The 27966-nt window shown below is 41.4% G+C and overlaps 1 protein-coding gene across 2 annotated transcripts in view; it reads right to left on the bottom strand.

Moving 5' to 3' along the window:
• Window positions 1-27966, bottom strand: part of RNF150 (ring finger protein 150) — a 355784-nt gene that overhangs the window by 143214 nt on the left and 184604 nt on the right. The window contains exon 2 of one of the 2 annotated variants that reach the window (XM_075543760.1): window positions 20128-20252. In XM_075543760.1, coding sequence (XP_075399875.1) covers window positions 20128-20252 — 125 coding nt within the window. Of the gene's footprint in view, window positions 1-20001; window positions 20253-27966 lie in introns of both variants that reach the window. The other variant, XM_075543759.1, reaches the window with a different exon arrangement.

Raw genomic sequence — 27966 nt, 5'->3', positions numbered from 1 at the left:
CATGATGATTCATCACAGTAGCAAAATTACAGTTATGAAGTAGCAATGAAAAAAAATTTATGGTTAGGGGTCACTACAACAGGAGGAACTGACTGTATTAAAGGGTCGCAGCATTAGGAAGGTTGAGAACCACTGGATGAAGAAGAGATAGTCTCCCTTATTGGGGGTAGAACAGATATTTCAGATAGCAGCAGAATATATATTATATATAATATTATATATTCCACATATATATAATGGAACCCTGTAGTGCTAGACTTTTTGTGTGTTGGATTAACAAAATAGGGGGAAATACCCATAAAATTTATTAAAAAGTTGTGCTCGCTTCAGCAGCACATATACTAAAATTTATTTAAAAGTTATGCTGTTCTCCTGTCTCTAGGTGGTACACAGAGCTAACTAACTGGAAGACTGGGGTTGAAATCTAACCAGAGGCACTTTGTTAGAAAGACCTGGCAATCTACGACTGGAAACCCCACTCTGGAGCACTATTTTACTCTGTGGGGTCTACTCTACAGTGGGGTCATGCTGAGTCAGAGTCCATTCCAGGGCAACTGGTTTTTACTTACATGCAGTCAACTTTTAACAGCATAGGGATATCTATATTTCTTTTTAAGTGACATGAAAATCAGATGCAGAATACTGAGTTATGAAAAACATCATCTGACTCACTTTATTACATTTTCAAAAGGCAAATTAAAGAGAGATGAGGAAACATGAAAATATTCTCTTTTGCACGTTCTCTTCCCCTTCACACAAGCTGTGGGTGCCCTAGTTGTGCAGTGGGTGTGTGTTGAGCTGCCAACTCAAGGTCAGAAGTTCAAACCCGCCCTTTCTGGAAGAAAGAAGAGGCTAGCCCCTCCTTTAAGGATTTACAGGCTTGAGTTAGTTTATTGTGTCAACCTGGCTGATAAACACATGCGAGGTTAATTGAAGGGCGGAAGGATAAATGGCTCCGTGAGCTTCGCCTTTTGAGTTCTCAAGTCTCTTGCTTTGTGATGGTCAGACCAAGGTGCAGCTAGCTGCCTTAGACAGTTCTCTGTTTCAGCTGGCAAGACTCACTTCCTGCAAGACATCCCTGAGGAGAAGTCACCTGGACCTACTCCAATGCAGCCCTGGGTGCTGGAGCAGCTGTGTGGAGACCCCTGCCAGCACTGAGATGCTTACACATTCACTGACTTGGCTTTCCTCCTGCAGTCGGCGTCACAGTGTGTTTTGTGAGATGGAGGCGAACATTGTGGATTGTCGGACATATGGGTTAATGTTGGACTTGTGGGCTCGGGCAGCACTGGGTTGGGATGTTTTCCTGATGTGCACTTAACCTTTATATAAAACTCTCTCTTATACATGACTTTCTATGGATTTGTTTCTCTCAGGCACCCAGACTAAAATAACCCTCTAGCCAGTCATTGCACCTTCCTCACCCTTCTGCTTCTGATAACCATCACATGATATTTAATTTAGTGTAAATACATTCTATTGACTTTTTACAATAGCTAGAATACAATATTTAATAGTTGGCCTTTGATGATGAATGAAAACAAGCATTTTTAATGAAATGGCCAAATAAAGCCACTGTTGCTTTTGTAATTGGTCTCATTTGTCTTGGAATTTTTAACAATAGCACTTAATTCCAAAGTAAAGAGAAAATCGCAGACCTTGCTCAAATTAAGCCCTATATATGGCCTGCATCTAGGAATCGGAAGCCAGAAAGAATGGCAAAAATGATTTCTGTTGCAGTTGTCAGAGGTAGAGCATAATGCAATGCGAATGGGCAGATGTTGACGTATCACAGCTCTGGGAATTATGCTTTAGAGAGCGATGTTTTCTTTTTTGTGAGTGTGTGTGTGTATTTTATTATCATTATTATTGTTAATACTTTTATTGGGGGCTCTTACATCTCTTATCACCATCCATACATTCCCCCACTGTGTCAAACACATTTGCCCATATGCCGCCATCATTTTCAAAGTATCTTTTCCCACTTGAACCCCTGATATATGCTCCCTATTCCTTCCCCCTCCCTTTCCCACCCACCCTCCCTCATGAACCCTTGATAAGTTATAGATTTTTTTTTGATATCTTACATCATCCTCCATTGCCCCCCACCCACTTTTCCATTATTCATCGCCCTGGGAGGGGGTTGTAGACTGATCCTTGTGATCAATTCCCTCTTCCTCCCCACAACCCTCCCCTAATCTTGCTGGTATCTCTACTCTCCTTGTTGGCCCTGAGGGGTTTATCTATCCTGGATTGCCTGTGTTGCGGGCTCTTATCTGTAGCAGTGTGCATGCTCTGGTCTAAAGGTAGAACTGAGGTCATGAAAGTGGGGTGAAGGAAGCATCAAAGAACTAGAGGAAATGTGTGTTTCATTGGTGCTATACTGTACCCTACTGGCTCATCTCTTCCCTAGGTAGATGTCCAATTGTCTACAGATGAGCTTTGGATCTCCACTCCATCCCACTACCTCCCATTCACATTGGGTATGGTTTTATTCTGGGTCTTAGATGCCTGATACCCAATCCCATTGACACCTCATGATCACACAGGCTGGTGTGCTTCTTCCATGTGGGCTTAGATACTTCTGGGCTTGATGGCCACTTGTTTATCTTCAAGTCTTTAAGAACCCAGACCCTATATCTTTTGATAGCTGGGGATGATCAGGTTTCTTCACTACATTTACTTATGCACCTATTTTGTCTTCAGTGATCATATCAGGAAGGTGAGCATCACAGAATGCCAGATTTTTAGAACAAAGTATTCTTGTGTTAAGGGAGTACTTGAGTCAAGGCCCAATGTGTACCCAGAAGAGGCAAGAAATAAGCTACAGCCAGACATCTGTGCTCCAATATTCAGTGTGGCACAATTCACAATTTCAAGGAGTTGGAAACAACCCAAATTTCCATCAGCAGATGAATGGATAAAAAAACTGTGGTACTTACATATAACGGAGTGTTACGTGTCCCTAAAAAAGCAGCGACGAATGCATGAAGCACATTTCCGCATGGTAAGAACTGGAGGAAATCATGCTAAGTGAAATAAGTCAAGCACAAAAGGACAAGTACATGAGTCCATTGAGGTAAGTGTGAGGTCCAGCAACTATGGCAGGGGCCAAACCCAATCCAGGGATACATATGACAGCCAACTAAATAAGAGTGGGGGGGAAAGAGAGAGGAAAAACACCATGGGTGGGAGGGAACAGGGTACTAACCCACCCAAGGGGCGGGTATTCTTTATAGCTCCACAGGGAGAGAGAGAGGCCAGGCTTCAACTCAATGTGCCAAGATGTGAATACAACACAATGGCATGTATCAAGGAACCAATAGAGAGGTCTTTGGGGCTGGCCCCAATCCTAACTATGTGGATCCTCCCCCTCCCCCCCCCCCACTCCCTCAGAAGAATGCACTTCAGAGGACAGCACTGGGGCTACAGCTTGGGGAGAGGGCACATTGGATTAGAGCACATGGGAGAAATGCAAATGGATGGAGAGGGAAGAGAGGACATCTTGGCCCACCAAGCCCCAAGGACGATGGTTCTGCTCGGAGTAGACAACGCATGGGGAGGACCATAGGGCTAGCCCCACCACGGAACATGGCATCCCTCACTAAACTGTGGCACTGCATGGGGACAGCACTGGAGACACAGTGTGGGAATAGTGCATGGCCTGGCCCCATCATGCTGGGGCGAAGCTCTGAGTGCATGCAGCAGAGCAGCAGGGGGAACAGAGTGATGAAACCCCCAGGAAATACCAAAAGTTGACTTGGGAGACAGAGTGTGGCACCCCATCAGACTCGACTAGAAAACACTCATAAAGGCCAACAAGCAGGCCTTGAACTATTTATAGGCTTCTCCATTTTTGTCAGTGGCTTTCATTTTGTTATTGTTATTTTTGTTTTTTTGCTGCTGCTGTTATTGTTCTGTTGGTTTGGACTTCCTTTGTTGTTTTACTTGGTTTTTCCTGGTTTTTGCACTTATTAATGTATCTGTATGTCTATCTAGATAAGATAGGTGGGATAAACAATTTGGAGATGAAAGAATGGGACCAATGATCCTGGGGGGATATGGGAGAAGGGGAGGTGGGAAAAAGGAAGGGGTGGGGGACCAACCTAGGGACAAGGGAACAACAAGCAAACTAAAATCAATGGAAGGAAGGTCATAGGATGCCTAATGGGGCTTAATCAAGAGCACGGTAGGAGCAGAATTACTAAACTCAAATGAAGACTTAACACGATGGTGGGACAAGAGGGAAGTAAAAAAAAGAAATAGAGGAAAGGACCAGGAGGCAAAGGACATTTATAGAGGCCTAAACACAGGCATATACATATATGAATACATATATAATGAGAGGGGAATGGACTATGTACTCATATCTATCTGTTAAGAAGTAAGGGATGCCTTCTTATTCTCCAGCGTGCTCTTGTGGATGGTCTGTACTTCAACTAGGCCCAAATCATTCTGTTCTCTAAAGATTGTGTGCAGTAGGGTGTTCTTGGCTAAAGATAATTGGAAAGATAATTAGGAAATATTTACCATGGGAACTGGTTCCTTGCCAACAGTGAAGATAAACTCTTAAGTAAAAGCCAACACTGCCGTAAATCAGGATCAACTCAACACCAACTAACTCTAAAAATAAATAAATAATAGCAACAGTAACAACAGCAACCAAACTCTCCATCATCCAGTCGGTTCTGACCCATACAAAATGTCAGCAAGCGTGGTAAGCAACTACAGTTCCAACTCAGCAAAACAGAAGACACGTACCGGGTGACCTGCAGAAGAGACTGCAGAAAGATAAGACACTTTCTCAGGTTCCTTCTCTGCACCATGAACAGAAATGGAGTGAACCCAAAAAACCTCAAACCGCTGTCATCAAGTCAATGACGACTCATCGTGAACCTATAAGCAGAGCAGCCCTTCCCATGTGAGTTTCCGAGTAATGTAATAAAGGTCACTCAGAATCTTAGGATGCCAAAACATGCGGTCAAAACTATACTTTTCTCCCTTCTCGTGTAATTAGATAAATCTATATCAGATGTAGTTTATGGACATGGCCATCTCATGATCATGGTCACGGTCATGTCACTAAGCAGAAAAATAAATATACCTGTGTTTCTGGTGAAGGGAGGCCACTGTAAAGGCCATCCGTGTTGGTGCCAGTTGTCGGGACCCCCACATGGCCTTCGATGACTCATAAGTTTCTCCTGCTCTGAGAGGCCGATTCCTTCAGGTCTGGCCACTAGGACAAGAGCCATTGCACAGCTCACTGAGCCCGGTGACCACTCTATCGGTTAGGATAATGGGTAAAGGCATTTAGATGGACTCTTCTGGGAGTCCTGGTGTGCTCACAGGGCATGGTGTAGCGGTTGGCGCACTCGTATGTAACGTAAGGCAGAAACACAAGGGCTCTTTTCATGCAAGGTGTTGTATAAGAGGAGGCATCGGGGGTCCCAATATCTAGATATTGGTCCTGCTTTTTGCCACTAACACTCCATGTGGCTTTGGCCACGTCACTTAAATGTGTTGGGCCTTAGTTCCTCCAGCTCTAACCCTTCATGGTTTTCATTTAGGCCAGCAGTTCTCAACCTATGGGTCGCGACCCCTTTGGGGGTAGGACAACTCTTTCACGGGGGTCGCCTGATTCATTAGAGTAGCAAAATAACAGTGATGAAGTAGCAAGAAAAATAATTTTATCGTTGGGGGGGATCACCACAACATGAGGTACTGTATTAAAGGGTCATGGCATTAGGAAGGTTGAGAAACACTGATTTAGACAGAGCAGAACTAGCAGGCACGGATCCCCAAGAGCCAAATTATCTACCCAGGGAAAAGCAGTGGCTGATTACTGCACTTCATCACACAACACACACTTTCCCTTTTTGAAGCCCGGAGGGCTTTGCCCTTCTCCCAGATCAATCTCAGGGGCAATTTGGGTGGTGGTTCCTCAGGAGACCAGAGCGTCTCCGCCTGCAGCATCTCCCTTGGTAGTCGGCGCTTGCCTGCTCCATTTCTGTCCTTTTCTCTAGGAAGCTTGAAGTTTGTTTTAATTCGATCACTTTTCTTTTTCCAACCTAATGTAAGCACCAATACGTGTAAAAGAAAGCAAAAAGGCGAGCGCCAGATGCAGACGAATAATAGGAAAATATATTCTCTGAGAAAGGGAACTTTAGGTTTTTACGAAAAAACAAACAAAAATGTTGCTGAATGCCTTTAATCAGGCCTTACATAAAACAAATAAAACAACAACTAAAACCAACCAAACAATGAAACAAAACCCAACTAAAGGCAAGTCTGTAATTCCTTGGATTAGCTTCAAAGGCAATATTGTTTATGAAAAGCAAACCAAACATGAAGCCTACTTAATTCCTCTGTTCCACTCACATTTGAAAAGAAGCCCAGTTGGTGCAGTGGTTATGTGTTTGTGCTGTGTCTGCAAGGTCGGCAGTTTGAAACCACCAGCTGCTCCTTGGGAGGAAGACGAGGTTTTCTACTCCTGTAAAGAGTTACAGTCTCAGAAACCCACTGCGGCTATTATTCTCTGTCTGACAGAGTTGTCACAAACCAGCATCAACTCAATGGCAGTGAGTTTTTTTTTTTTAGTAGTATCTCTTAAATTTTTTAAAATGGTGATCTGTGTACTCTTGGATAAGAATAGTTGTATAATTCAAAGAAATTACTCAGTGTTATGAAAGTGTTCATGTAGAAGCTGTTGAGTTAGTGTATGATTGCTGAGCATGTTCTCACACACAACAATAAAATATCTTAGGTTAAATTTAAATAAAATTCTTTTTTAAAAACATTTTTAGGGGTTCATACAACTCTTATCACAACCCATACATATACATACATCAATTGCATAAAGCACATCTGTACATTCTTTGCCCTAATCATTTTCTTTTTTTTTCTCCTCTTTTTTTTACATTTTATTAGGGATTCATACAACACTTATCACAATCCATACATATACATACATCAATTGTATAAAGCACATCCGCACATTCCTCCCTTGCCCCAATCATTCTCAAAGCATTTGCTCTCCACTTAAGCCCGTTGCATCAGGTCCTCTTTTTTTTCCCCTCCCTCATGTGCCCTTGGTAATTTATACATTGTTATTTTGTCAATAAAATTCTTATGACTTTGGTTTCTCATTTGCCCTCTTCTGGGTACATGGATTCTTATGTGTCCAGGCAGTTTCAGCATCATCAATAGACTATTTTCTTAAGGCTTCCACTCATCCAGTGGCATCACCAGTGATCTGTTGTATTTAAAATTGTCATGATACATGATAAATGGTCCGCAAATCATTTTCTGAATCTTTATAAAACTTTTGTTTCCCTGAAATGCAGGCTCAGATTTTCACCTTCTGTTCCCACTCTGTGCTGCTGTCTTACTACAGCCTTTGTCCTTTTTATGGACAAGGTATGATCCAACAGGTCAGCTCTGCTCTGTCATGCCTCATGACTGTTACAGATATTTGTACCAAAAGCGCATCTAAAGTTAACCCCTTGCTCTCTTACCTCAGAAAGCTGTCTAGGATTGATGCGATTTTGATCCAAAGTCAGAGATAGATACAGATGACATTCGCTTTGAATTGCCTCTAGTTTCCTAAACCTTGGCTTGGGCAGTATTCTAGACCTCAATTAGCTATGTGGGGGAGTCACATTTATGTCTGAGTTTAATGCCTGATGCTGCAACAGGAAATATGCTGCGTTTGATCTCAGAGGCGACTTAACGAGACTGGAATGTGGCCATAGGAAAAGCAGACTCTCAGAAGACACACCTTCTTCCTAAGCAACATGGGGTAATTGGGCAATTCAGGAATGGAAGCAAGCATCCAGATGCCTTTCAGAGTTCTTGGAAGAGCTTGAAATATTTAGTCACTGGGACTCAGGCCTACACAGGCACCTGACAGATAGGTCCACAAAGGAGGCTGGACTTGAAGAAAAGACATTAGGCAATATAAAAGAAAAAAAAGTATCACGAGTGAAGCAGAAAGCTGAGAAGTCATTAACCTTGAACAGAGGATGCAAGTGAAACTTGAGGTGTACTTGGGTCTTCTACAAACCAAAATCCCTATTTCCCCTCCCTTAGAAGGCCTGTGTGCACCAGAAAGGCAAAGTGGGGGCAAAGAAAGAATTTCAGGCAGTGACAAGAACTAGGGGGTAAAAAAAAAGAAAACAAATATCTAAAATAATACGATGGGAGAGACCAGGTAGAGGATGGGGTTACATTAAAGTCTCCCAGGTCCATTTTCAGACCTCTTCTCCTGGCATACCTGCTCTTCAGGTGAGCTCCTGCTACCCTGGCCATTTTCGTAGCATCTACACCTGGTGATTCTCATGTCTTCTCCCCTCTGCTGTAAGCTTACATGACAAAATCGCGACTTGACATCTCTGTATTGATATTTAATAAAGATAAAGTCAGCAGCTCTTGCCGCTATTGCTTCTGACATAGCAGACCAAGCTCACAGGGCCGTATGGAAGCAGACCCTTAGGCTCCCTCCAGCCCCCTAACCCCCTCCCCCCCTGCAAAGCCACTGGATGAGTTCTAACAACCAACTTCTAGGTTATTGGCTATTAGGTGTCATCAGGCTGATTCCAAATTGCTCACTAGGGATTTTAAGGCTTCTAGGAGACAGCCAGAACCAAAGTGCCCTTGGGTAGATCCCAATAATTAGCCTTTTAGCCAGCAGTCATTGTTAAGTGGTTTACGTCACCCAGGGACCTTGGTACACAAACAAATCTACTGCCATGAAATCTATGCCAACTTGTAGCAACACTGTGAGGCCCAGTAAAACTGCACCTATGGGTTTCCTATGCGGGACTGCTTCACAGGCATGGAAGCTGCACCTTTCTCCCTCAGCAGGGCTGGACGTTTTGAACTGCTGACCTTGTGATTCCTCCATGTCAGCACAGAAAAGACCTGGCAGTGAGGGTCCTAATGTAAAGAATCCAAAGCAGATCTTTCTCCACAGTAAACTATGTAACGTGAAAGAGGCAGTGATCCTATACAATGCCTCTGGCTTTCCTTTCTTGTGATCTGCACTCGTTAATTCAAGTTCAGTGTCCCTTCCACACACTTGAGTAGATGAATTCTGTACCAATGCAAAGTCGTATGGTTCTGATATTCCACCTCAGGCTGCGAGACTACCTCTAACCTGAGAGTCACTCTTTCTGAAATGCCAAGAAAGCCTTAATAAGAAGGATGTATTGCTATAGCTTGCATAGCTGTTAACTTTGTTGTTTTTATTTGAATGGAGTAGAGCACTTCTCATTCAAAGAGAAGCAGTTGTCTAAGGGGCAGCCTACACTATTGTTCTATCCATCAGAGCTATATACAGTGTTCACTTTGATCAGCGGTGTGCTGTTTGAGTGACCCTGAACATCATGTAATGGGAAGGAAGTTAATAAAAATGAAGGCAGAATAAATTTTAATTCCCTTGAACCACTTCCATACTGTCAACTTCCAATTTATTTTCACCTAGAGTACATAATACGCATTAGCCAGACAGACATAGAAGACACATCTACCACCATAAAGTGAAATGGTGACTGAAATAACTGCTTAACTCAAGCTTCAAATTATACCCTTGCCTCAATAGCCTAATGACTGTTTGGAATGTCCATAGGCTCAAAATTTGAGGTATGTCATTTCTATTTATCATTTTCTGATTAGCTGGGTGAGTAACTTTGTAAGACCTGAATCTGACATATATAGTATTTTCAAATGAAACCTCTTAGAGACCACTGAACTGAACATATTAGCTTTACATACCCTTTCAGTGCCTTGTGTCTAAAGGGTTCTGGTCCTTCATTCCAATTTGAGAATACTCAGTAAGAGTGGCAAAATTGGATTTTCTAAGGAGTTTTCAAGAAGTCTATATGATAACAATAATGGATACCATTCGATGAGAAGTTAATAAGTAATTAGCTGCTTTCTTTCCTGGCTATTGGGTTGATTCCAACTCATTGCAACCCGTGAAAGAGTAGGGCGCACCCCATGAGTTTCACAGTCTGTCAGCATTTACGGGAATAGAAAGTTGATTAGCAGGCCCTCGTGTAACCTACTCTACAAGTAGAGCTCCTTTAGCATACATTTAGAAGCTTTGAAAATAATATACACAGACTAATTCAATTTTCTATAAAATTATACAAGCACAATTGACATGCCCATTTAGAGTAGGCATTTCTAAAGCATAAAAAGTTAAGTCACTTGCTTCTTTTTCTCAAGGGGTAGAACAGGACTACTTTGTACTTACTAAAATCATGCTTTCAAAGGTTATTTATTGGCAGGGAAAAGTTTCATCATTTAATAAAAATAGAACATAAAACTACATGTCCATATATTCATGTCTTTCATATCTACACATCAATACATGGGTTTTTAGCACCTTGGTGAGAAAAATTGTTGATTTGCCTTCTCTGTTTAGAAGTTTTGTATGGATTCCAGAATTTCGTACAATGAATATGTAGCACTTTAAGAATCAGAAAGAAAGCAATACAAATGGTTTTCAAACACTGTTTCAGAAACTATAGGAAATATACACAGGAAAATTACCATAAAATGGGGAGAAAGTCAAAGAGCTATATTCTTTAAAAGAAATGACTAAGATCTTGCTGGTTCGTAGAAAAATTCCACGAATACTTTAAGAATCAAGTATGCCAAAAGAAAAAAAACAAAAAACTTCACTGCTAAGGAGCTGATTCCAAGTGAGAGTGACACTGTAGCATAGAGGAGAACTGCCCCTTTGGGGTATCTGGGACGCTGAAGTTCTATGGGAGCAGACAGCTTCCACTTTCATCCTCAGAGCAGGCTGGTGGGTTCAAACCACTGACCTTGGGTAACAGTTCAGTTTGTAGCCCATTACACCACCAGGTAACTCCAGTGCTTTAAAAAATGCTTTTAAGCAGTGATGTCTTATAGAGCGTTCTTTGATGACAGGAATGTTCTTTATTAACTGTCAATATGGTAGCCATAAGTCTTGTGATAAATAGACTGAGAAGTAGAATTTTAAATTTTATTTAATTAGTTTAAACATTCACTTGTGTCTATGAACTACCATATGTAGGGCATTGCAGTTTTAAGCTACTGACAATAAAGTTTCCAAATTTTTCATATAAAGTCAGTATACATATTGCTTAATCATTATATAAAGGTGAACGGTAGACAAATTTCATATAGGAGAGTAAAAGATGATAATAAAATGCTAACAAAGGCATACCCAGGACATAAGAATGTCTAATGCCTGTTAAGAATAGTGTGAGATAGGGACTTAAATTTACAGAATTCACTTAGAGTTCCTGGTGATGGACTTCCAGGAAGATGGTGATGGAGTGACACATATCAGAGGGACTCCGCAGAATTCAGCCCATGAGACTTGTTTAGAGGGACATTCAACACTGCTGGAATGCAGGAGGAGCACCATAAAGATAAGTAGGCACAGACTTACGGGGTTTTGACGGGCTGGGGTCTTTTGGGTTACCTCAGTGGAGGCCGGCTAGGACTTGACCTTGGCCCTGCCACCGGCTCTGCCAGAGCAGAGACCATTTGGAGCCTGTAGAGGGGGTCTTGGTCTCAACACAGTCACAGTTTGCCATCGTCTGCCTCTGGGCAGGAACTGGACCCTTGCAGCTCTACTGGAAGGGATTGGGGTTCTGCTACATTGTTACTTTTGTTTCCATCTCTTCTCTCTATCCACACCCCTGCCCCCAGTATTTCCCAGGGGCTTTTTATCAACACAGACAGAGCTTGCCACCATTGCCTCTCCAGCCAGTGACTAATCCCTTGCAGCTCCTCTGGTGGGGATCAGGACTCAGCTTCATTGTCATTGCTTTTGTTTCCCCTGTTTCCCCGCTCTTCTCTATACCCCCCACCCCAAAAGCCTGGGCTACACCCTGCTAGGCGAGCTCCACCCTATGCACCTAGCCTGAAGCTTGGAAAAGCTCTGCCAACCTCCACCAGGGGATACTCCGCCCAACTTCTTACTGGGGAATTCCTGCCTGTGTGCCTGAGGGCCCAAGGCAGGTGGCCATCACTCATCAACATTCCAAGCTGCTTCAGGAACCTCTGCCAAGCCTCTGCAACACCAAAGCAGGCAACCCACCAGCCTTCTGGGGTACTCCCCTGAGAGAGAAGGCACAGGAGGATGAAGTGGTAGGTTAATTCCATAGTGAAATTAGCTGTAGGCAGTTTGAAGAAGCATTCCTACAAGTCTCCCAGAGAGAGCCAGTGTTCTTCGACTCCCTGGAAAATGGCATCTGGCTCCTCCAAAACAACGCAATGCAAACAGCAACCAGCCCCAATGATCTCAAAAGAAAAACAAAGGCAATGGCATAAGATGTCCCAAACATAACGACATGCATAGAAGAAGCAGACACTGAGCTGCCACAGAAAGAAATTTACAGAATGCTGCTTGTAGTCATAAAGGATATGAGGGAAACAATACAGAAAAATGATGAAATGATAGAGGAGATAAAGGCCACACACCAAAGGGAAATACAGGAGCTTAGGGAGGAGATAACAAAAACCAGTAGCAGAAAGTCGGACCTCGAGAATCAACTGGAGGAAGCAGAGAACTGCATCAGTGACTTGGAGGACAGCCCAGCAGACTTTAATAAACACGAACAAAAGTCTAATAAGATCATCAGATAAGCTGAAGAAAGCATAAGAGCTATGTCTGATGCTATGAAGCGTTACAAACTTAGAATTATTGACTTACCGGAGGAAGACACAACAAAGAAGTTATCTGCAACAATAGTGAGAAAATTCTTGGAGGAAAATTTCCCCAGCTTAATGAATGAAAAACAAGCAACCATTCAGGAGGCTGAAAGAACATCAGCTAGACTAAATCCCAAGAAGAAGTCACCAAGGCACATAATAGTTAAGCTATCCAACTTTGAGGAAAAGGAGAAAATCACGAGAGCAGCTAGGCAAAAACAAGGAATCACATATAAAGGTCCCCAAATTAGAATATGCTCAGACCTATCAGCAGAAACTATGAAGAAGAGGAGGGAGTGGAGTAACATATTCCAAAATTGAAGGAAAACAATGCAAACCCAAGAATACTCTACCCAGCCAAATCATTGATCAAGATAGATGGAGAAGTAAGAGTCTTCCCAGACAAGGAAAAACTCAGAGAACACGATAGAAGAAACCCTGCCCTGCAAAAGATCCTTGCTGACCCAATATTGGCAGAAGAACAACACTCAACAAGAATAAATAAGAGACTGCCACATACAACAACCTCACCCAGAGGGCAACAAAGAGAAAACAGACCCCAAGATAGCATTGGCTTAAGGATGGAAAGAAGTCAAGAATGACACACACACACACACACACAACACACTAATGAATAAGGAAAGTAGGGAAAAAAACAACACAAAAGGTATAAGATGACATCACAGAGTCCATAGATGGATATAATAAACCTAAATATCAATGGTCTGAACTCAGGCATTAAAAGACTGAGACTAGCTGATGAGCTTAGGAAACACAGCCCATCAATCTGCTGCTACAGGAGACATAGATCAAGGCTTAGGACAAAAATAGGCTGAGAATCCAAGGTTGGAGAAAGGCATACCAAGCAAACAATAATTCAAAAACAGCAAGGGTTGCAATCCTAATCTCAGATAAAATTGACCTCAAAGTGCAAACCATAAAAAGTGATAAGGTCACTTTATAATGTTCAAGGGAATGGCAGACAAAGAACCACTAAGCATTGTAAACATATATTCCCCAAATGAGAGACCCGCTAAATAAATCAACCAAACACTCCAAAAGATGAAAAAAGAAATCACAGACTCAATAATTAAACACACCACTCTCTGAGATATAGAGATCACAGAAAAGAAACTCAACAAGGAGGCTAGAGATCTAAACACTACAATTAGACATTTTGACCTGACAGATATTTACAGATCTTTTCATTCAAATACCAATAATTCACATTCTTCTCAAGTTCACATGGAATATTCTCAAAGATAGACCACATGCTGAGGCGTAAGGTGAATCTATATAAATTTAAGCACATTGAAATCAATTAGACCTCTCTCTCTCTGACTACTGTGACAAAAGGAAGACAAAGAAAAAAGAGCAAACAATTGGAGAATAAGCAACTCTACTGAAAAATGAGTGGCACAGATCAGAGGTGAAATTAGGAAATTTCTAGAAGCCTATGAGAATGAGCACATGACGTACCAAAACTTATGGAACACAGCAAAGGCAGTTATCAGAGGAAGTTTCATAGCAATCCATGCTATGAGAAAGGAAGAGAGACTAATGATTGATATCCTGACACAAAATTTACAACAACTAAAGCAGAGTCAGCAGGACAATCCTACTAATAGCAAAAGAAAATAAATTATAAAAATCAGGGCTGAGATTCAGGAGAGGGAAAATAAGAAAACTATGGAAAAATTAATGCTGCAAAAAGTTGGTTCTTTGAAAGGATAAATAGAATTGACAGACCGCTGGAAAACCTAAGCAAAGAAAGGAGGGAGCAAATTACAATAACAAGAATAAGGTATGAAGGAAGGAACATTACAACAGACCCTAATTTAATCAAAAGGATAATTTCACAGTACTATAAAGGATTGTACTCCAATGAATTCAACAACTTGGAAGACATGAACAAATTCTTGGAACAACAATCCTTCCCTAGACTATCCTCAATGGACATCAAAAATCTCAACAGACCCAAAGCAATAGAAGAAGTAGACAAGGTTATAAAGGGATTACCAACAACAACAACAACAACAACAAACACCCTGGACCAGATGGCTTCACTGGAGAATTATACCATGCATTTAGGGAAGGACTAACACCAATCCTACACAAGTTCTTCCAGAACATAGAAAAAGATGGCAAACTCCTGAACTCCTTCTATGAAGCTAGTATAAATCTGATAACAAACCCGGGCAACGAACCCACAAGAATTGAGAACTACAAACCAATATCCCTATGCACATCGATGCAAAAACCTTTACAAAATACTAGCCAACAGAATAGAAAAGTATATAACACAAATAATTCACCATGACCAAGTGGGATTCATACCAGGGATGCAGGGATGGTTTAACATACGAAAGACCATTAGTATTATTCATCACATTGACTTGGAAAACTATAAGGACCACATGATAATATTGATAGATACAGAAAAAAGCAGTCGACAACATTCAACACCAATTCCTGTTTAAAACACTTGAGAAGAAAAATGGAAGGAAAATTTCTCAAGACAATATAAGCTATATATAAAAAAACAACAGCCAACGTGGTGTCAATGGAGAAAAGACTAACACAATCCCACTGAAAAGGGGAACAGACAAGGATGACCCTTGTCCCCACTCTTATTTAATATGGTTTTGGAGGTTTTAGCTAACAGCATAAGGCAAAGAAAAGACAGCAAAGGCATTTGTCTGGGGAAAGAAGTGGTGAAACTATTGTTATTTGCAGATGATATGATCTTATATATGGAAAATCCCAAAAGTTCCACCTGGGGAGTACTGGAACCAATAGAGGAGTTTGGCAGAGTGGCAGGACACAAGATCAACAAACAAAAGTCCATCTGACTGTTATACAAATCGGATAAGACCACAGAACAGGGGATCAAAAAGATAGTCTCCTTCACAATAGCCAAACACAAACTGAAATATCTAGGGCTATACCTGACTAAAAGAACAAAAGGTTTATATGGCGAAAACTACAGAACATTATTACAATAAACCAAGAGTGACCTCAACAGATGGAAGAATATCGCATACTCGTGTATTGGAAGACTCAATATTGTCAAGATGTCAGTTCTGCCAAAGGCACTATATAAATGGAATGCAATCCCGGTATGTTTACTGTCATCTTTCTTCAGAGAAATGGAAAATCTGATTACCAACTTCATATGGAGAGGGAAGAAGCCCAGAATTATCAGACAATTCCCTAAGAAGAAGGACGCCGTGGGAGGGCTTGCATTACCTACTGTCACAGTTTTCAAAACCGCATGGTATTGGTACAGTGACAGATACTCAGACCAATGGAAAAGAACTGAAAACCCAGAAAAAAAATCATCAGCATACAGACAACTGATGTTTGATGGGAAGCAGATGCCCTATTTAACAAGTGGTGCTAGAAAAAATGGATATTTACCTGTTGAAAAAACGAAGCAAAAGACCCTTATCGCAGTCCATGCACAAGAATAAACTCAAGGTGGATTGCAGACCTTGAAGTTAAACCCCAAACTATTAGGGCCATCAATGAGGGAATTGGAACCAACTTGAGACCTTTGGCACAGGGAACACATAGGCTATCAGAATAGGGAAGGACACAAACACAGAGGAGGCACAAATTGAAAAATGGGATATACTGAAGATAAAAACACCTGTGTACATCTAAAGAATTCACCATGAGATCAATAAGAGAGTGTACGGCCTGGGAAATCATCTTTAGCAATGACACATCAGACAAAGGCCTTATTACTAAAATCTACAATACTCTGCTAGCTTAAAAAAACCACGAAAAAACAACTAAAACTAATTGCCCATTGAGGAGGTGGGCAAAGGACCTGAACAGAAGTTTCACAGGGGCAGAAATCTGAATGGCCAACAAACATATGAGAAAATGTTCCTGATCTTTAGCCATAAGAGGAATGCAAATTAAAACAACAACGAGGTACCACCTAACACCCTCAAAGGTAGCCAATTAAAAAAATCAGAAAGCAACATGTGTTGGAGGGGCTGTGGGGAGACAGGAACTCTCATCCACTGCTGGTGGACTTGTAAATATGTATGACCACTATGGAAATCGATCTGGTAATATCTAAAACAGATGGAAATCAAGTTACCATACGACCCAGCAATCCCCCTATTGGGCATATACCCAGAAGAGGCAAGAAACAAACCAAGGCCAGACATCTGTGCTTCAATGTTCATTGCATCACAGTTCACAATTGCGAGGAGCTGGAAGCAACCCAAATTTCCATCAAGTGACGATTGGATTAAGAAGCTGTGGCATATACATACAATGGAGTACTAGGCATTGCTAAAAAGCAGTGATGAATGTATGAAGCACCTGTCTGCATGGGAGGAACTACTAGAAATAATGCTAAGCGAAGTAAGCCAAGCACAAAGGGACAAGTACAACATGAGTCCACTGAGGTAAGCTTTAAAAGAAAAAAAAATGCAAAAGGGGCATAGGGATAAAGCTACTGTATACAAACATTCCTGGGGTGAGGAACAGGTAAAATGGCAGGGATCAGGCCAAATACAGGGATACACATGGTAGACAACTAAAAAGGAGGTAGGGACAGGAAAAAGAAATGGGTAGTGGGGGTACAAGGTACTAACCCACCCAAGGGGAGGATATTGTTTATATCTTCACAGGCAAAGAGGGACCAGACTTCAACACAGTGCTCCAAGTTGTGAATGCAACATGCCTGCATGGAGTAAGAAACCAGTGGAGAGGTCTAGGGGGCCGTCCCCAACCCCAACTACTAAGTGGACCCCTGCCCCTCTGCCCAGAAGAATTTATTTCAAAAGACGACATTGAATCTGCAGCTCCGAGAGAGGGACAGATCTGGTTGGAGCACACGGGAGCAGATGAAGGGGGAAAAGGAGAGGGTGGAGCACATCCTGGCCCACCAGGCTGTGAGGACGATGTAAAAAAAAAAAAAAAGAAAGAAAGAAAATGTGAAATGTGTTTGCCCATTAACCAGAAAGTGAGAAGTTCGAATCTACATGGAAGCATTTTGGAAGAAAGACCTGGTGATATCTTTAGAAAGTCCAGTGTCTGAATTCTCAGAAACGTTCACCTCTGACACAAGATAGGTCAACATGAGTTTAGAGCAACTTGATGGCAACTGGTGTTTCAAGTGGGTTGGTTTACTAATAGATCAGCAGAGAAAACTCAGACCACGGGCTCAAAGAGCAGTTAAAAAAATCAAACATCCACTCCTGATTAAAAAAATACCTCTCAAATAAAACAGGCCTAAATGGACTTTTTCTTAATATGATAAAATTTTATCTTAGTTTAGAAGATCTCATGGGGGAATAATAAAATGTAGAAAATGAAAAAAAAAAAAAGAAAATGACCCCCAAATCCCATTAAATTCTGGTTGCTCACATTAAATTCAGAGCAAAGAGAAATATGTTCAGTATAATTACTAGTTCATTAACAATACTCTGGAGGCAGAAGCTAATGGGAACTCCTGTGGCTGCTCACTGTAAGGTCAGTGGTTCGAATACACCAGCTGCACTGTGGGAGAAGGATGTGGCAGTTTGCTTCTGTAAAGATCACAGCATTGGGACCCTAGGACATTGTTCTACTATGTCTGATAAAGTGGCTAGAGTCAAAATTTACTCGAAGGCAGTGTTTGTTTTTTGGTTAAACTAATGAAACTAGGTAACAACATAATAAGTAAATAAAAGGTTTTAAAATGTGACTAATGCCATGATCTGAGTGTATAATTGATGAAATCCTGATGAACTAATACATACACTCATAAGCATTATAGTGTGGTGGTAAAGACATGGACAGTGATGCACCAGTGTTCACCCCATTGATAAATATGCCTCTTGACAAGTTCCTTAACCTCTCTGTGCCCAGTTTCCTCCTGTGTAAAATGATTAATTTGTTATTATTAGATGGATAAAATATCTAAGAACATTTTTATCTATAATAAGCATTACTTATTATTATTATTAATTATAGGAGCTGGTGGGATAAGCACTGTTCAGTAGTTCAAAGTCACCAGCCACTCTGAGGGACAAAGATGAGGTTTTCTAGTCCCATAAATATTTATAGTCTTGAACACCTACAGAAGCAGTTCTACACTGTTCTACAGGGTTGCCTCAAGTCGAAATCAACTCAATAGCCGTGAATTTGGTTTGGGTTTATTATTATTACCATTACTTTTATTATTGTAGTGATAATGATGAAGCTACTACAGATTTAAGATACATGTATCAAAAGTCTTAAATATTGAAAAATGATTTATATCGTAACTCAGTGATTAAATACCTAGGAATAAACATAGTATGATTTACAAGATGGTATAAAAATATTGTAAAGTGCTATTAAACCCAAACACGCTGCCATCAAGTAGATTTCAAAGCAGAGACCCAATAGGGCCAAGGACACAGCTCCTTAAGTTTTCCAAGACTGTACATCTTTATGAGAGAAAACAGCTTTATCTTTCTTCTGAAGAGTAACTGTCGGTTTGAACTGCCGACATTGTGCTTAGCAAGCCAACCTTTAGCCCACAGCTCCACCAAGGTTCTTTAAAAATGCTGTTAGAACAGAAAAGGAAGAGTTGAACAAAGGGACAAAACATGGAGCTACATATGGGCAGGATGCTTTACATTATAAGGTTACAAATTCCTAGTAACTTATTCTTTTGAACATTTCATAATAAAGATATGGATTAAAAGTCAGATAGTGATCTAAAGTCATATAAAGATAAACATGGGAAAAACCGAAGAAAATTCTGAGAAACTAGAGCAAGAAAAGATTAGCACGAACAGATATGAAGCGTGTTATAATACTAGAGATGCAATATAATTCTACAGTATAAATCAACAGATTAATGATAGTGTTTTGAGGACACAAATGAGCTAAATGACATGTGTACTTTTTTTTTAAATAAGAGAAACACAGTCACTAAGTGTAGGCCATGCCATGCAAAACAGGCATAGTCTATCCAGATGACCACGCAATGCTCTGCGGGCATTAGAAATGAGAAGGCAGCTTGCTTTGCATGTGGATGCAAAATAATCACCATGAAAAATTTTAAGATTGGCATAGAAAGCTATAGAGTTAAGTGTGTTTCCACTGCTCCCAAATGATGTATAAGCATATGTGTTTGCAAATGCAAATAAAATTTCTCCGAAGAGGAGGTATGACTCACTGAGGTTTTGCTAGACATTTTCTGTGATTTTCCATGTTTGCACAATTATCTGCATTACTTTTTCAATCATTTAAACTGTTTTTTTTTTGTTGTTGTTCATGTGAGTTACTCACCTGGTTCCTGTCCCTGGCATTTGCATATCGAAACCTCTGGATATAATAAAAGACCAGCCATGCGAGGGAAATGATCATCAGGACAATGAAGGAGATGGAGACAAACACAACCGAGGTGCGGCTCACATATTTCTGCAAGTTCCGGGTCCCGAGGGTGATGTACATTGCCACAGTGATGTTTCTTTCCAGCAGGCTCACGATCTCCTTCCCTTTCGGCTCAGGAATCATGATGGCCACAATGTCTTCTATGCCTGTCGAGGGGCAAGAAAGGCCATGTCACCGCAAATGTCAGGACAAAATAACACGTACTTCTGTGATGGGCTAGAAGGCCTCATCGTAGGACCAGAGTCAATTTAGCTCTGTCTGGGGCCCTCTGGGATGCTCCTGGGTGGCACAGATGGCTAATGTGCTCCACTGTTAGCAGAGAGGTTGGGGTTTCAAATGCACCTAAGAAGAACAGCCTGGGGATCCACTGAATCAGCAGCCATTGAAACTGTATGGAGCACAGTTCTACTCTAACACGTTTTGGGGTCACTATAGTCAAAGCTGGCTCCACAGCATCTACTCTCTCACCCCCCCTCCCCCGCCCCACTACTCTAGCTATCTAGGGATGCTGTGGTCTTGCACATGAGAAAGGAGCCATATTTTATTCATGATGCTGGCAACAGTGCTGTCATGATCATGCACTGCCAACCTACTCTCCATCCAACTCTCTAAGGGGCTGACCCCGTGGTTCAGAATCTGGCTCAGGAGAACCCTTCCAAAGTCACCCTGTGTCAGTTAGATGCTGCATTCCATGCACTAACCCGCCCACCCCTGCACGCCGCCCAGGAAGGGCAAGCTTGTTATCTCCACGGAAAAGGGGAGAGAGGGCAACTCTCCTTCCGCCAGCCTGCGAGCTTTCTCTCTCTTCCCCACACAGACACTAAGAAAACTCAATTACAAATCTCTATCATTGCCAAGGCAGTTTCCTCCTACAGCCAGTACCCAAGCAACCAGAAAGGATTTCTTTTTTTAAAAAAAGCTCTAATATGATTCACCAGCATGAAAGAATGGCCGCAGAACTCTTTTCCATTCATTTGATCAAATTCAGTGGATACATGGGTATACTGCTATCAAGGAAAGCAGTGATACCGTAACCCTGTTACTAGCGGCACAGTTGGAATCAAACACAGGTCCAAGTTATCAGAGGTCTCAATTCTCCCTGTAATGGGTGAGGGACAAGCTCGGTGTAAGGAGCTCTGAGTCCTCATGCCAGAGGACACACACACACACACACACACACACACACACACACACGGATTCAAGAAAGGAGATGCAGCAATCAGCCCCAAATGAACCAATAAGCCCGTCATAGTGGCTGATAGACATAGCAGAATATCAGTTAAAAACTTGGAGCCTTTCACTGGAATAGGCTTCAATTCATGCCTACGGATCTCTTCATGGAGAAAGATAGAAGACAATTAGGTCACAGAAGCCCCACTTCCCATGGAAATGCCCCCATTACTTGGGGCAACGGCAAGTTGCAGGGGACACCTTTGTAATTAGAATGTTGTAGCTTTAGGCCAAAATTCAACACTGGTCTAGCTGTTTAGAGTTGGCCTTACTCAAATCCAGCAGGCTCAAAGGAATTACCAGATTACATTGGCTCACAGGGTTGCAAGTCTTATAGAAGCTGCTTAGAGATTTCCCTTGACCCTGATCTTGACTTAGGTTTCAATTCGAAATTCCTTGGTGGTGTTTCACTTAGACTTGGGAAAAATCTTGTGCCAAGGTGTCTGGGTATGTTACATCAATTATATGTTAAAAAGAAAAACCCTATACCTTTGTATTGCTCCAATTGTAAAGAACCATGAAGCCACGTAGTATGTTTGGCTAACTGCTATTTCTGGGAATTATTGACAATGATGGCCCGCATTTCAATTTTGCAGAATCTGCTGAGCATTCTAATGGCCCTTCATGTTCATGTTTACTATGGCTAGTGGCTGCATGTGGGCTGAGGTTTTGCATTGGTTTGAGCTGCTGGCAGGCTGTATCAATACAGAAATATGATCCTCTTTGCATACTGGATTAGTCTGGCCTGGTGGGGCTCATCTCTGTGCTGGAGCTGTTTTATAAATATTTAAATCTAATACCAGCACCGTCATTAAATTTTATTTGCTCTTGGGTTTGTAGTCTTTAGTTGTGACTAGGCTCAGAAATGTGGAAACTTTAGCAGTTTAAGTAGTCAACTTTCCGTATATATTTCTTTATGAAATATTTTGGAAAATATTCTTAGAAAGCTCAGCTGCACCCAAGAGTATAAATGTTGGAAGTGGCTCTAGGAGTTTTATGGTTTCATTGTTTACATTTAACTCTTGAACAGCCTGCATGTGTTTTTTTTATGATAACAGAATATTGAATTGTTATATGAGTATTGAGATCTCATGGTGTGATAGACGGAGGGAAAGAATAGGATCCAAGTGATTATTTACCAAAATTCCTAAGTATATCTGGGCCTACCTTTGGATTCACCCACCTCCCGGAGGTTAATTAGCCTATCCTTTCCTAAGCCTGTACCTGGATATCTCAGCTATGTGATTTTAAACATATTTCCAATATGGTAGGCTACATTTTCCTTCATGGTCTTCTTCCCTGCCCTGACAAAATTCCCATGATCAGTTTACACTTAAGAGACCATTAGGATTAAGAAACCAACTGGACCACTTGCCTGAAATCCTAGCTCCACATTTTAAAACAGATATCCACAATGCTTGAAAGTCTTCACCACCCATTTCCAGGGGGCCTGAGAAATAGTTTTCTTTTTTGGTAGGATACAGTGTGATTAGCTATTTTAAAGCACTTATTTTAAAATCAAATGCTTACTTCCGAAAAACGAAACTAGCTGTCATCGAGTGAGTCAGTGCTGACTCTTCCGAGGCTGTCACTGTTGATGTCAGTAAAAAGTCCTGTCTTTCCCTTGTAGAGCAGCTGGTTGTTTCGAACAGCTTCCCAACTCATCACTACGACCCCACCTGAGCTCACACTAAAATTATTCATCATGCTACTGCCGGACCTCCATGCTAGATGAGATCAATGTGGGAAGTCAAATCGTGCAAAGGGTGGTGGTCCTATGCACTGGGTTTTACGCTTATTGTCTTTTGAATATTCCTGCTGACGTCCTAGGATTGAAGACGATAAACATGGCTGGGATTCTGGGATATTTTCCCCTGTCCTTTACCTTCTGTAGTGGACGTAGTAGAAAATAACACCCAATACCAAACTCATTGCCATGGATTTGATTCGGACTCATAGCAACCCTATAAGACAGGGTTGACCTGCTCCCTAGGGTTTCCATGACTATAAATCTGGATGGGAGTAGATAGTCTCTTATTTTTCCTCAAGAAGAAGCTGATGAGTTTGAACTGCCAGTGCTTAGCCCATTTCTGAATTCTGAATCATAGAAACCATATAGGATAGAGTAGAAATCTCTGGGTTTCTGAGACTTTAAAGCTTTACTGATGCAGGCAGCCTCCTTTTTTTCCCATGGAGTGACTTGTGGGTTAGAACCTCTGACCTTGTAGTTAGCAGCTCAGTACATAGCCGACTACACCACCTACATAATTTTGTATTAATCCCAGTAAAGAGAGTCATTAATAATTTAAGTACCTATAATATCTAAAGACATTACAACATGAATGAATCTGCATGAAGGAGCTGATTGATCAATGTACAAAATCCACGCAATAGCTTGTCAGGACCTAATTGTGAGAAGGAGATGTGCACTAAAGAGAGCGAGTAACCAGAATTACCTTAGGAGAAACTTCAGGTTATTTATAGGCTTGAATGGGACAGAGTAGTTGATAGTTTACCTTTGAATGGGTAAAATCCGAGGGGGGGGGGGGAGAGCCACAAACAACCCAATTTGAGTAATCCTATATTTACCGCAACAACCTAGTCCCTTGAAGACTGAGTACCTTTCTGCAAAATTTTATTAGCATACCAGCGATTTTCCTACCAAAGGTACACTGTCATTCTGAGTACTGGGTAATCACAATTATGTAATTACTGTGTATTCCAGAAGAGCCCTTCAACCTTGTGAGAGAATGTGTGACCAGGACACACAGCAGGAGCGCCCTGTATTTTTAGTGCTCCCTGCTCGCATGCTCACGCTCAATTGCCATGATCTCATTTGGATGCAGATAAGTAAGAAAGCACAACCAAAGTTCAGAAAGCCAACGAATGTTTAATAACCAGGAAATCCCTTACTTGGAAATCCAAAGCCAGGTTAGTTAAACCTGGCATGAACGGAACGTCGCGGAGGCTCCGAGAGGGATAGACATTGCACAGCCTGCAGCCTCTGGGCAACGTGGAGGGTCAGAGCAATCCCCCCGGGTTCGTGTGATGGCCAATCCCTTTCAAATCCCTGACATCCCTCTCGCTCCCTTAATCTTTACTTTAGTCATATTGACAGCAATTTAGGATTCAGGCCATAATTTTAAAAGCCGGCAGTGTTCTGTTTGCAGATATTTTCTGCTTTAAACATTTAATATCCGGTTTTTAGAATACAGTGTGGTGGATTAAAGTATTCCCTATCCCCAAATTATGTGTGATTAATTCTACCCTCTGTCTCTGTGGTTATAATCCCATCTGGGAGTAAGTTTTCTGTCATATGCGTGAGGCAGGATAGAGAAAGTTAATCATCAACCATCAGTACGCTTTTGTTGTTGCAATACAGTAAAAAAAACAGAGCTCTTCACATTGACTCTGAATCACTTGAAGTATTGTTTTAGTAAAGATTTAATTTGTATATAAAAATATCACATTGACAGCCTGTTGGGTGTACATACGTAATTGATTAAGCTTATGAGTTGTATTCAGGTCTCCCATACCTTTGCTTCTTTGGGTCTACTTGACTTGGGGGCTGAAAGGGGTGCCTTAGAATGTCTAAGTCCAACTGTTGACCCATCTGTGTATCTCTGAAACTCTATCTGCTGCTGGTCAGTGGGTGCGGAGTTTATAGGGCTAACTGCAACGAACTCTGCTGTAGTGGGCAAGCCCTCGCCTGTTCCTCAGAGACGGGCCATTAGAATCCATCGTGTCCGCATGGGAGGAAAGACCTGGCATTCTGCTCCTGGAAAGATTCTGGCCAACAAAACTATGAGGCTGCTCTCCTCTGTTGAATAGGGTTCCTATGAGTTTGAAGTTGACGGAACTGCACAAATCCACCAGAACAAACTTGATTGCTTATGTATTCAGGGAGGTTATATGAGCTATGATTGCTGCTAGAAGTCCATGTCACCATGATTTTGGTTCTTGGAGGTGCCCTGTTCTGGTTCTTCTTCTTTGTAAATCTTTGGAGTTCTCCTTTAGAATATTCTCTTAGATGTTTTCAAATGTCCTTACATCTACTTATGGTCTCAGGTATAATGGAACTACTTACGGGTGACTCTTCCATTGAGGTGGGTCTTCTGAAATATTCCCGGATGGCCACTCTCCTCTTAGAAAAGCTCCGATCCCTATCTACCCGAGGCCTTGCTGAAGTTCAGACCCCTGGGTCACGCTCAGCTCTTTGTAGCTACACGCTTTGTACAAGAGCTCATCTAATCTAATCCAACCTTCTTTCCTGAACTCCTCCTGCCTCACCAGTCATTCTTCTGTGACTTGGGAATTAAGTGAATGATCAACAAATTCCCGTGAACCTCGGTTTCTCCTTAGAATTCTCCCCCCACCTCCTTGCTTGGATTGATCAAGCTTTCTCATGAGGACACTGTTTCACTTACAGAGTGGTCAAAGAAAGACTTTTTTCTTCTTTTCTTTTAAAACCACACTCTGCAAATCTCAGGCCCACAAGGTAGTTAGGTGTCCACGCCTCATGTTGCTACTGCTATACCATTTACTCACAGGCCCATCAAAACCCCCTTCAAAAAGCATTCATGATTTGTTAATGCTTTAAATGTGTCTAACGTTGGATGCAACTGAAGTCAGTTTTAACTATAGACCAGCTCCCCCAAGCACCGATCTGTCCATATAGTCATTCAGACAATACATAGGCAGACATGCAATGACAACGATCTTTTATGAGACCAAAAAAACAAATGAATAAACAACCAACCACCATCAACAAAACCCTTGAAAGGAGATACTAAAAATAAGCCCAGTTCATTTCCCTTAGAAGGGCTCTAGTGAGTAATTAACCCAGGACTGTCACTTCTCCAAGTGCACTTGAGGTGATCAATGGCTCATATTGTTCAGAAAATCCATACATGTTCCTGCACTACAAATGCGTGAAGTTTTCCATGAAGTTGTCATGACTGTCGAAGTGATGAGACCTGTTGGTTAAGTCCTCAGTTGATAACGGAAGGTCAGTGATCCTAAACTATCAGCCAGAAAGATGTGGCAGTCTGCTTCTGTAGAGGCCACAGGCCTTGGAAACTATGACGGTTCCCTATCCTATAGGGCCACTATGACTAATCACTCCGCAGAAACTTACAGGAGTGATAACTTTAAGATATTTTATTTATAGCTTCCTGTGTGGTATTTTCTTGTAACATATTCAGTAAGTCAAACCTAAAAATAAGTCATTTCTAGTTTTTATGAGAATTTCTAGTGGTTGAAGCACATCTATCACTGTGATCTTTATAGAAACAGACTGTCATATATTTCTACCTGCTCGTTTTGAACCACTGATCTTCTGTTATGGTGCTCTGATGGTGTCGTGATCAACAGTTCAAAACCACTAGCCACTCGGTAGGTCAAATGTGAGACTTTCTACTCTCTTAAAAAGTTACGGCCTCAAAACCCCACAGCGGCAGTGCTACCTGGCTCTAATGGATTGCTATGAGCTGGAATTGACCTAATGGCAGTGAGTTTGTAGTTTTTAGGGCATATTAGAGCATTCAGGCTAAAATAATAAGATGAATTCAAAACCAAAACAAACTGGATACTGTTGAATCAGTCCCCACTCAGAGTGACCTGACAGGGTAGTACTGGCCCACGGGGTCTCTACTGCTGCAAGTTCTTTTACAGAAGCAAACTACCATATCATTCCCTGCTGAGAGAGTAGAGGCTTCAATCCACTGGTATTTCAGTGCTCATTACAATGAAATCTTAAATTAATATTATAATAATTCCATTTTCATTAGCACAAAGAACCATCATTCAACAACCTCTGCTTCCATTTCAATGTTTAAATTATAATTTTGATTTGGACAAAAGTAAATATTCATGCAACCCTCATGAAGCAGCAGACTAACGGATTCACAGGACAGGAGATAAAAACAGACCAACATTGCTCAGCATTTTCTTCCTCTAATAAACTCATAAAGGGCACTGAAATGCAGAACCACTTGCTACAAACACTAGGTGAGTGATCAGGGAAGATTTACTAAATCTTTAAGTTTCAGGCTTATTATCTTCAAAACTCTGGCAATAATTGAACTATTAGAATTCAATAGGGTTTTGTGAGAACGAAATGAGTTAGTGTGTAGAAACCACTTAGGGCAAAGGAGGGGACTCATTCTCTAGATAATGATGACAGTGCTATTTATTGGGACAGGAAGGCAGCACCAAATGTGAGTATGCACTGCTTGTCTAAAGTAACTGATGCTACTGAGTTGTGTACAATAAAAAATGAGGCTCTGGTAAACACCACATATATAAATACCTTATATATATAAATGTATATATATAAATTTTACAACAACCATAATATAGTATAGATAGGGAGGGAAGGAGGAAGGCAGGGAGACAGACAGACATACAGGCAGGCAGAAAGATAGAGTCTATTGCTGTTGAGTTGATTCTGACTCACAGACAACCTATAGGCGAGGGTAGAAATGGGTCAGAGAGTTCTCTAGGTTGCAAATCTTTGCCAAAGCAGACTGTCCTGCTTTACTTCTGCAGTGAATCCTTACTGCTGATCTTTTGGGTACCAGCCAAGTGCTTTCGCTACTGTACACAATACATATAAAACAAAAAGGTCAC

This window comes from Tenrec ecaudatus, chromosome 3 (genome assembly GCF_050624435.1).
Source record: "Tenrec ecaudatus isolate mTenEca1 chromosome 3, mTenEca1.hap1, whole genome shotgun sequence".
Classification (NCBI taxonomy): Eukaryota; Metazoa; Chordata; class Mammalia; order Afrosoricida; family Tenrecidae; genus Tenrec; species Tenrec ecaudatus.
The sequence above is the reverse complement of the archived record's forward strand: the minus strand, read 5'-3'. Positions and strand labels throughout refer to the sequence as shown.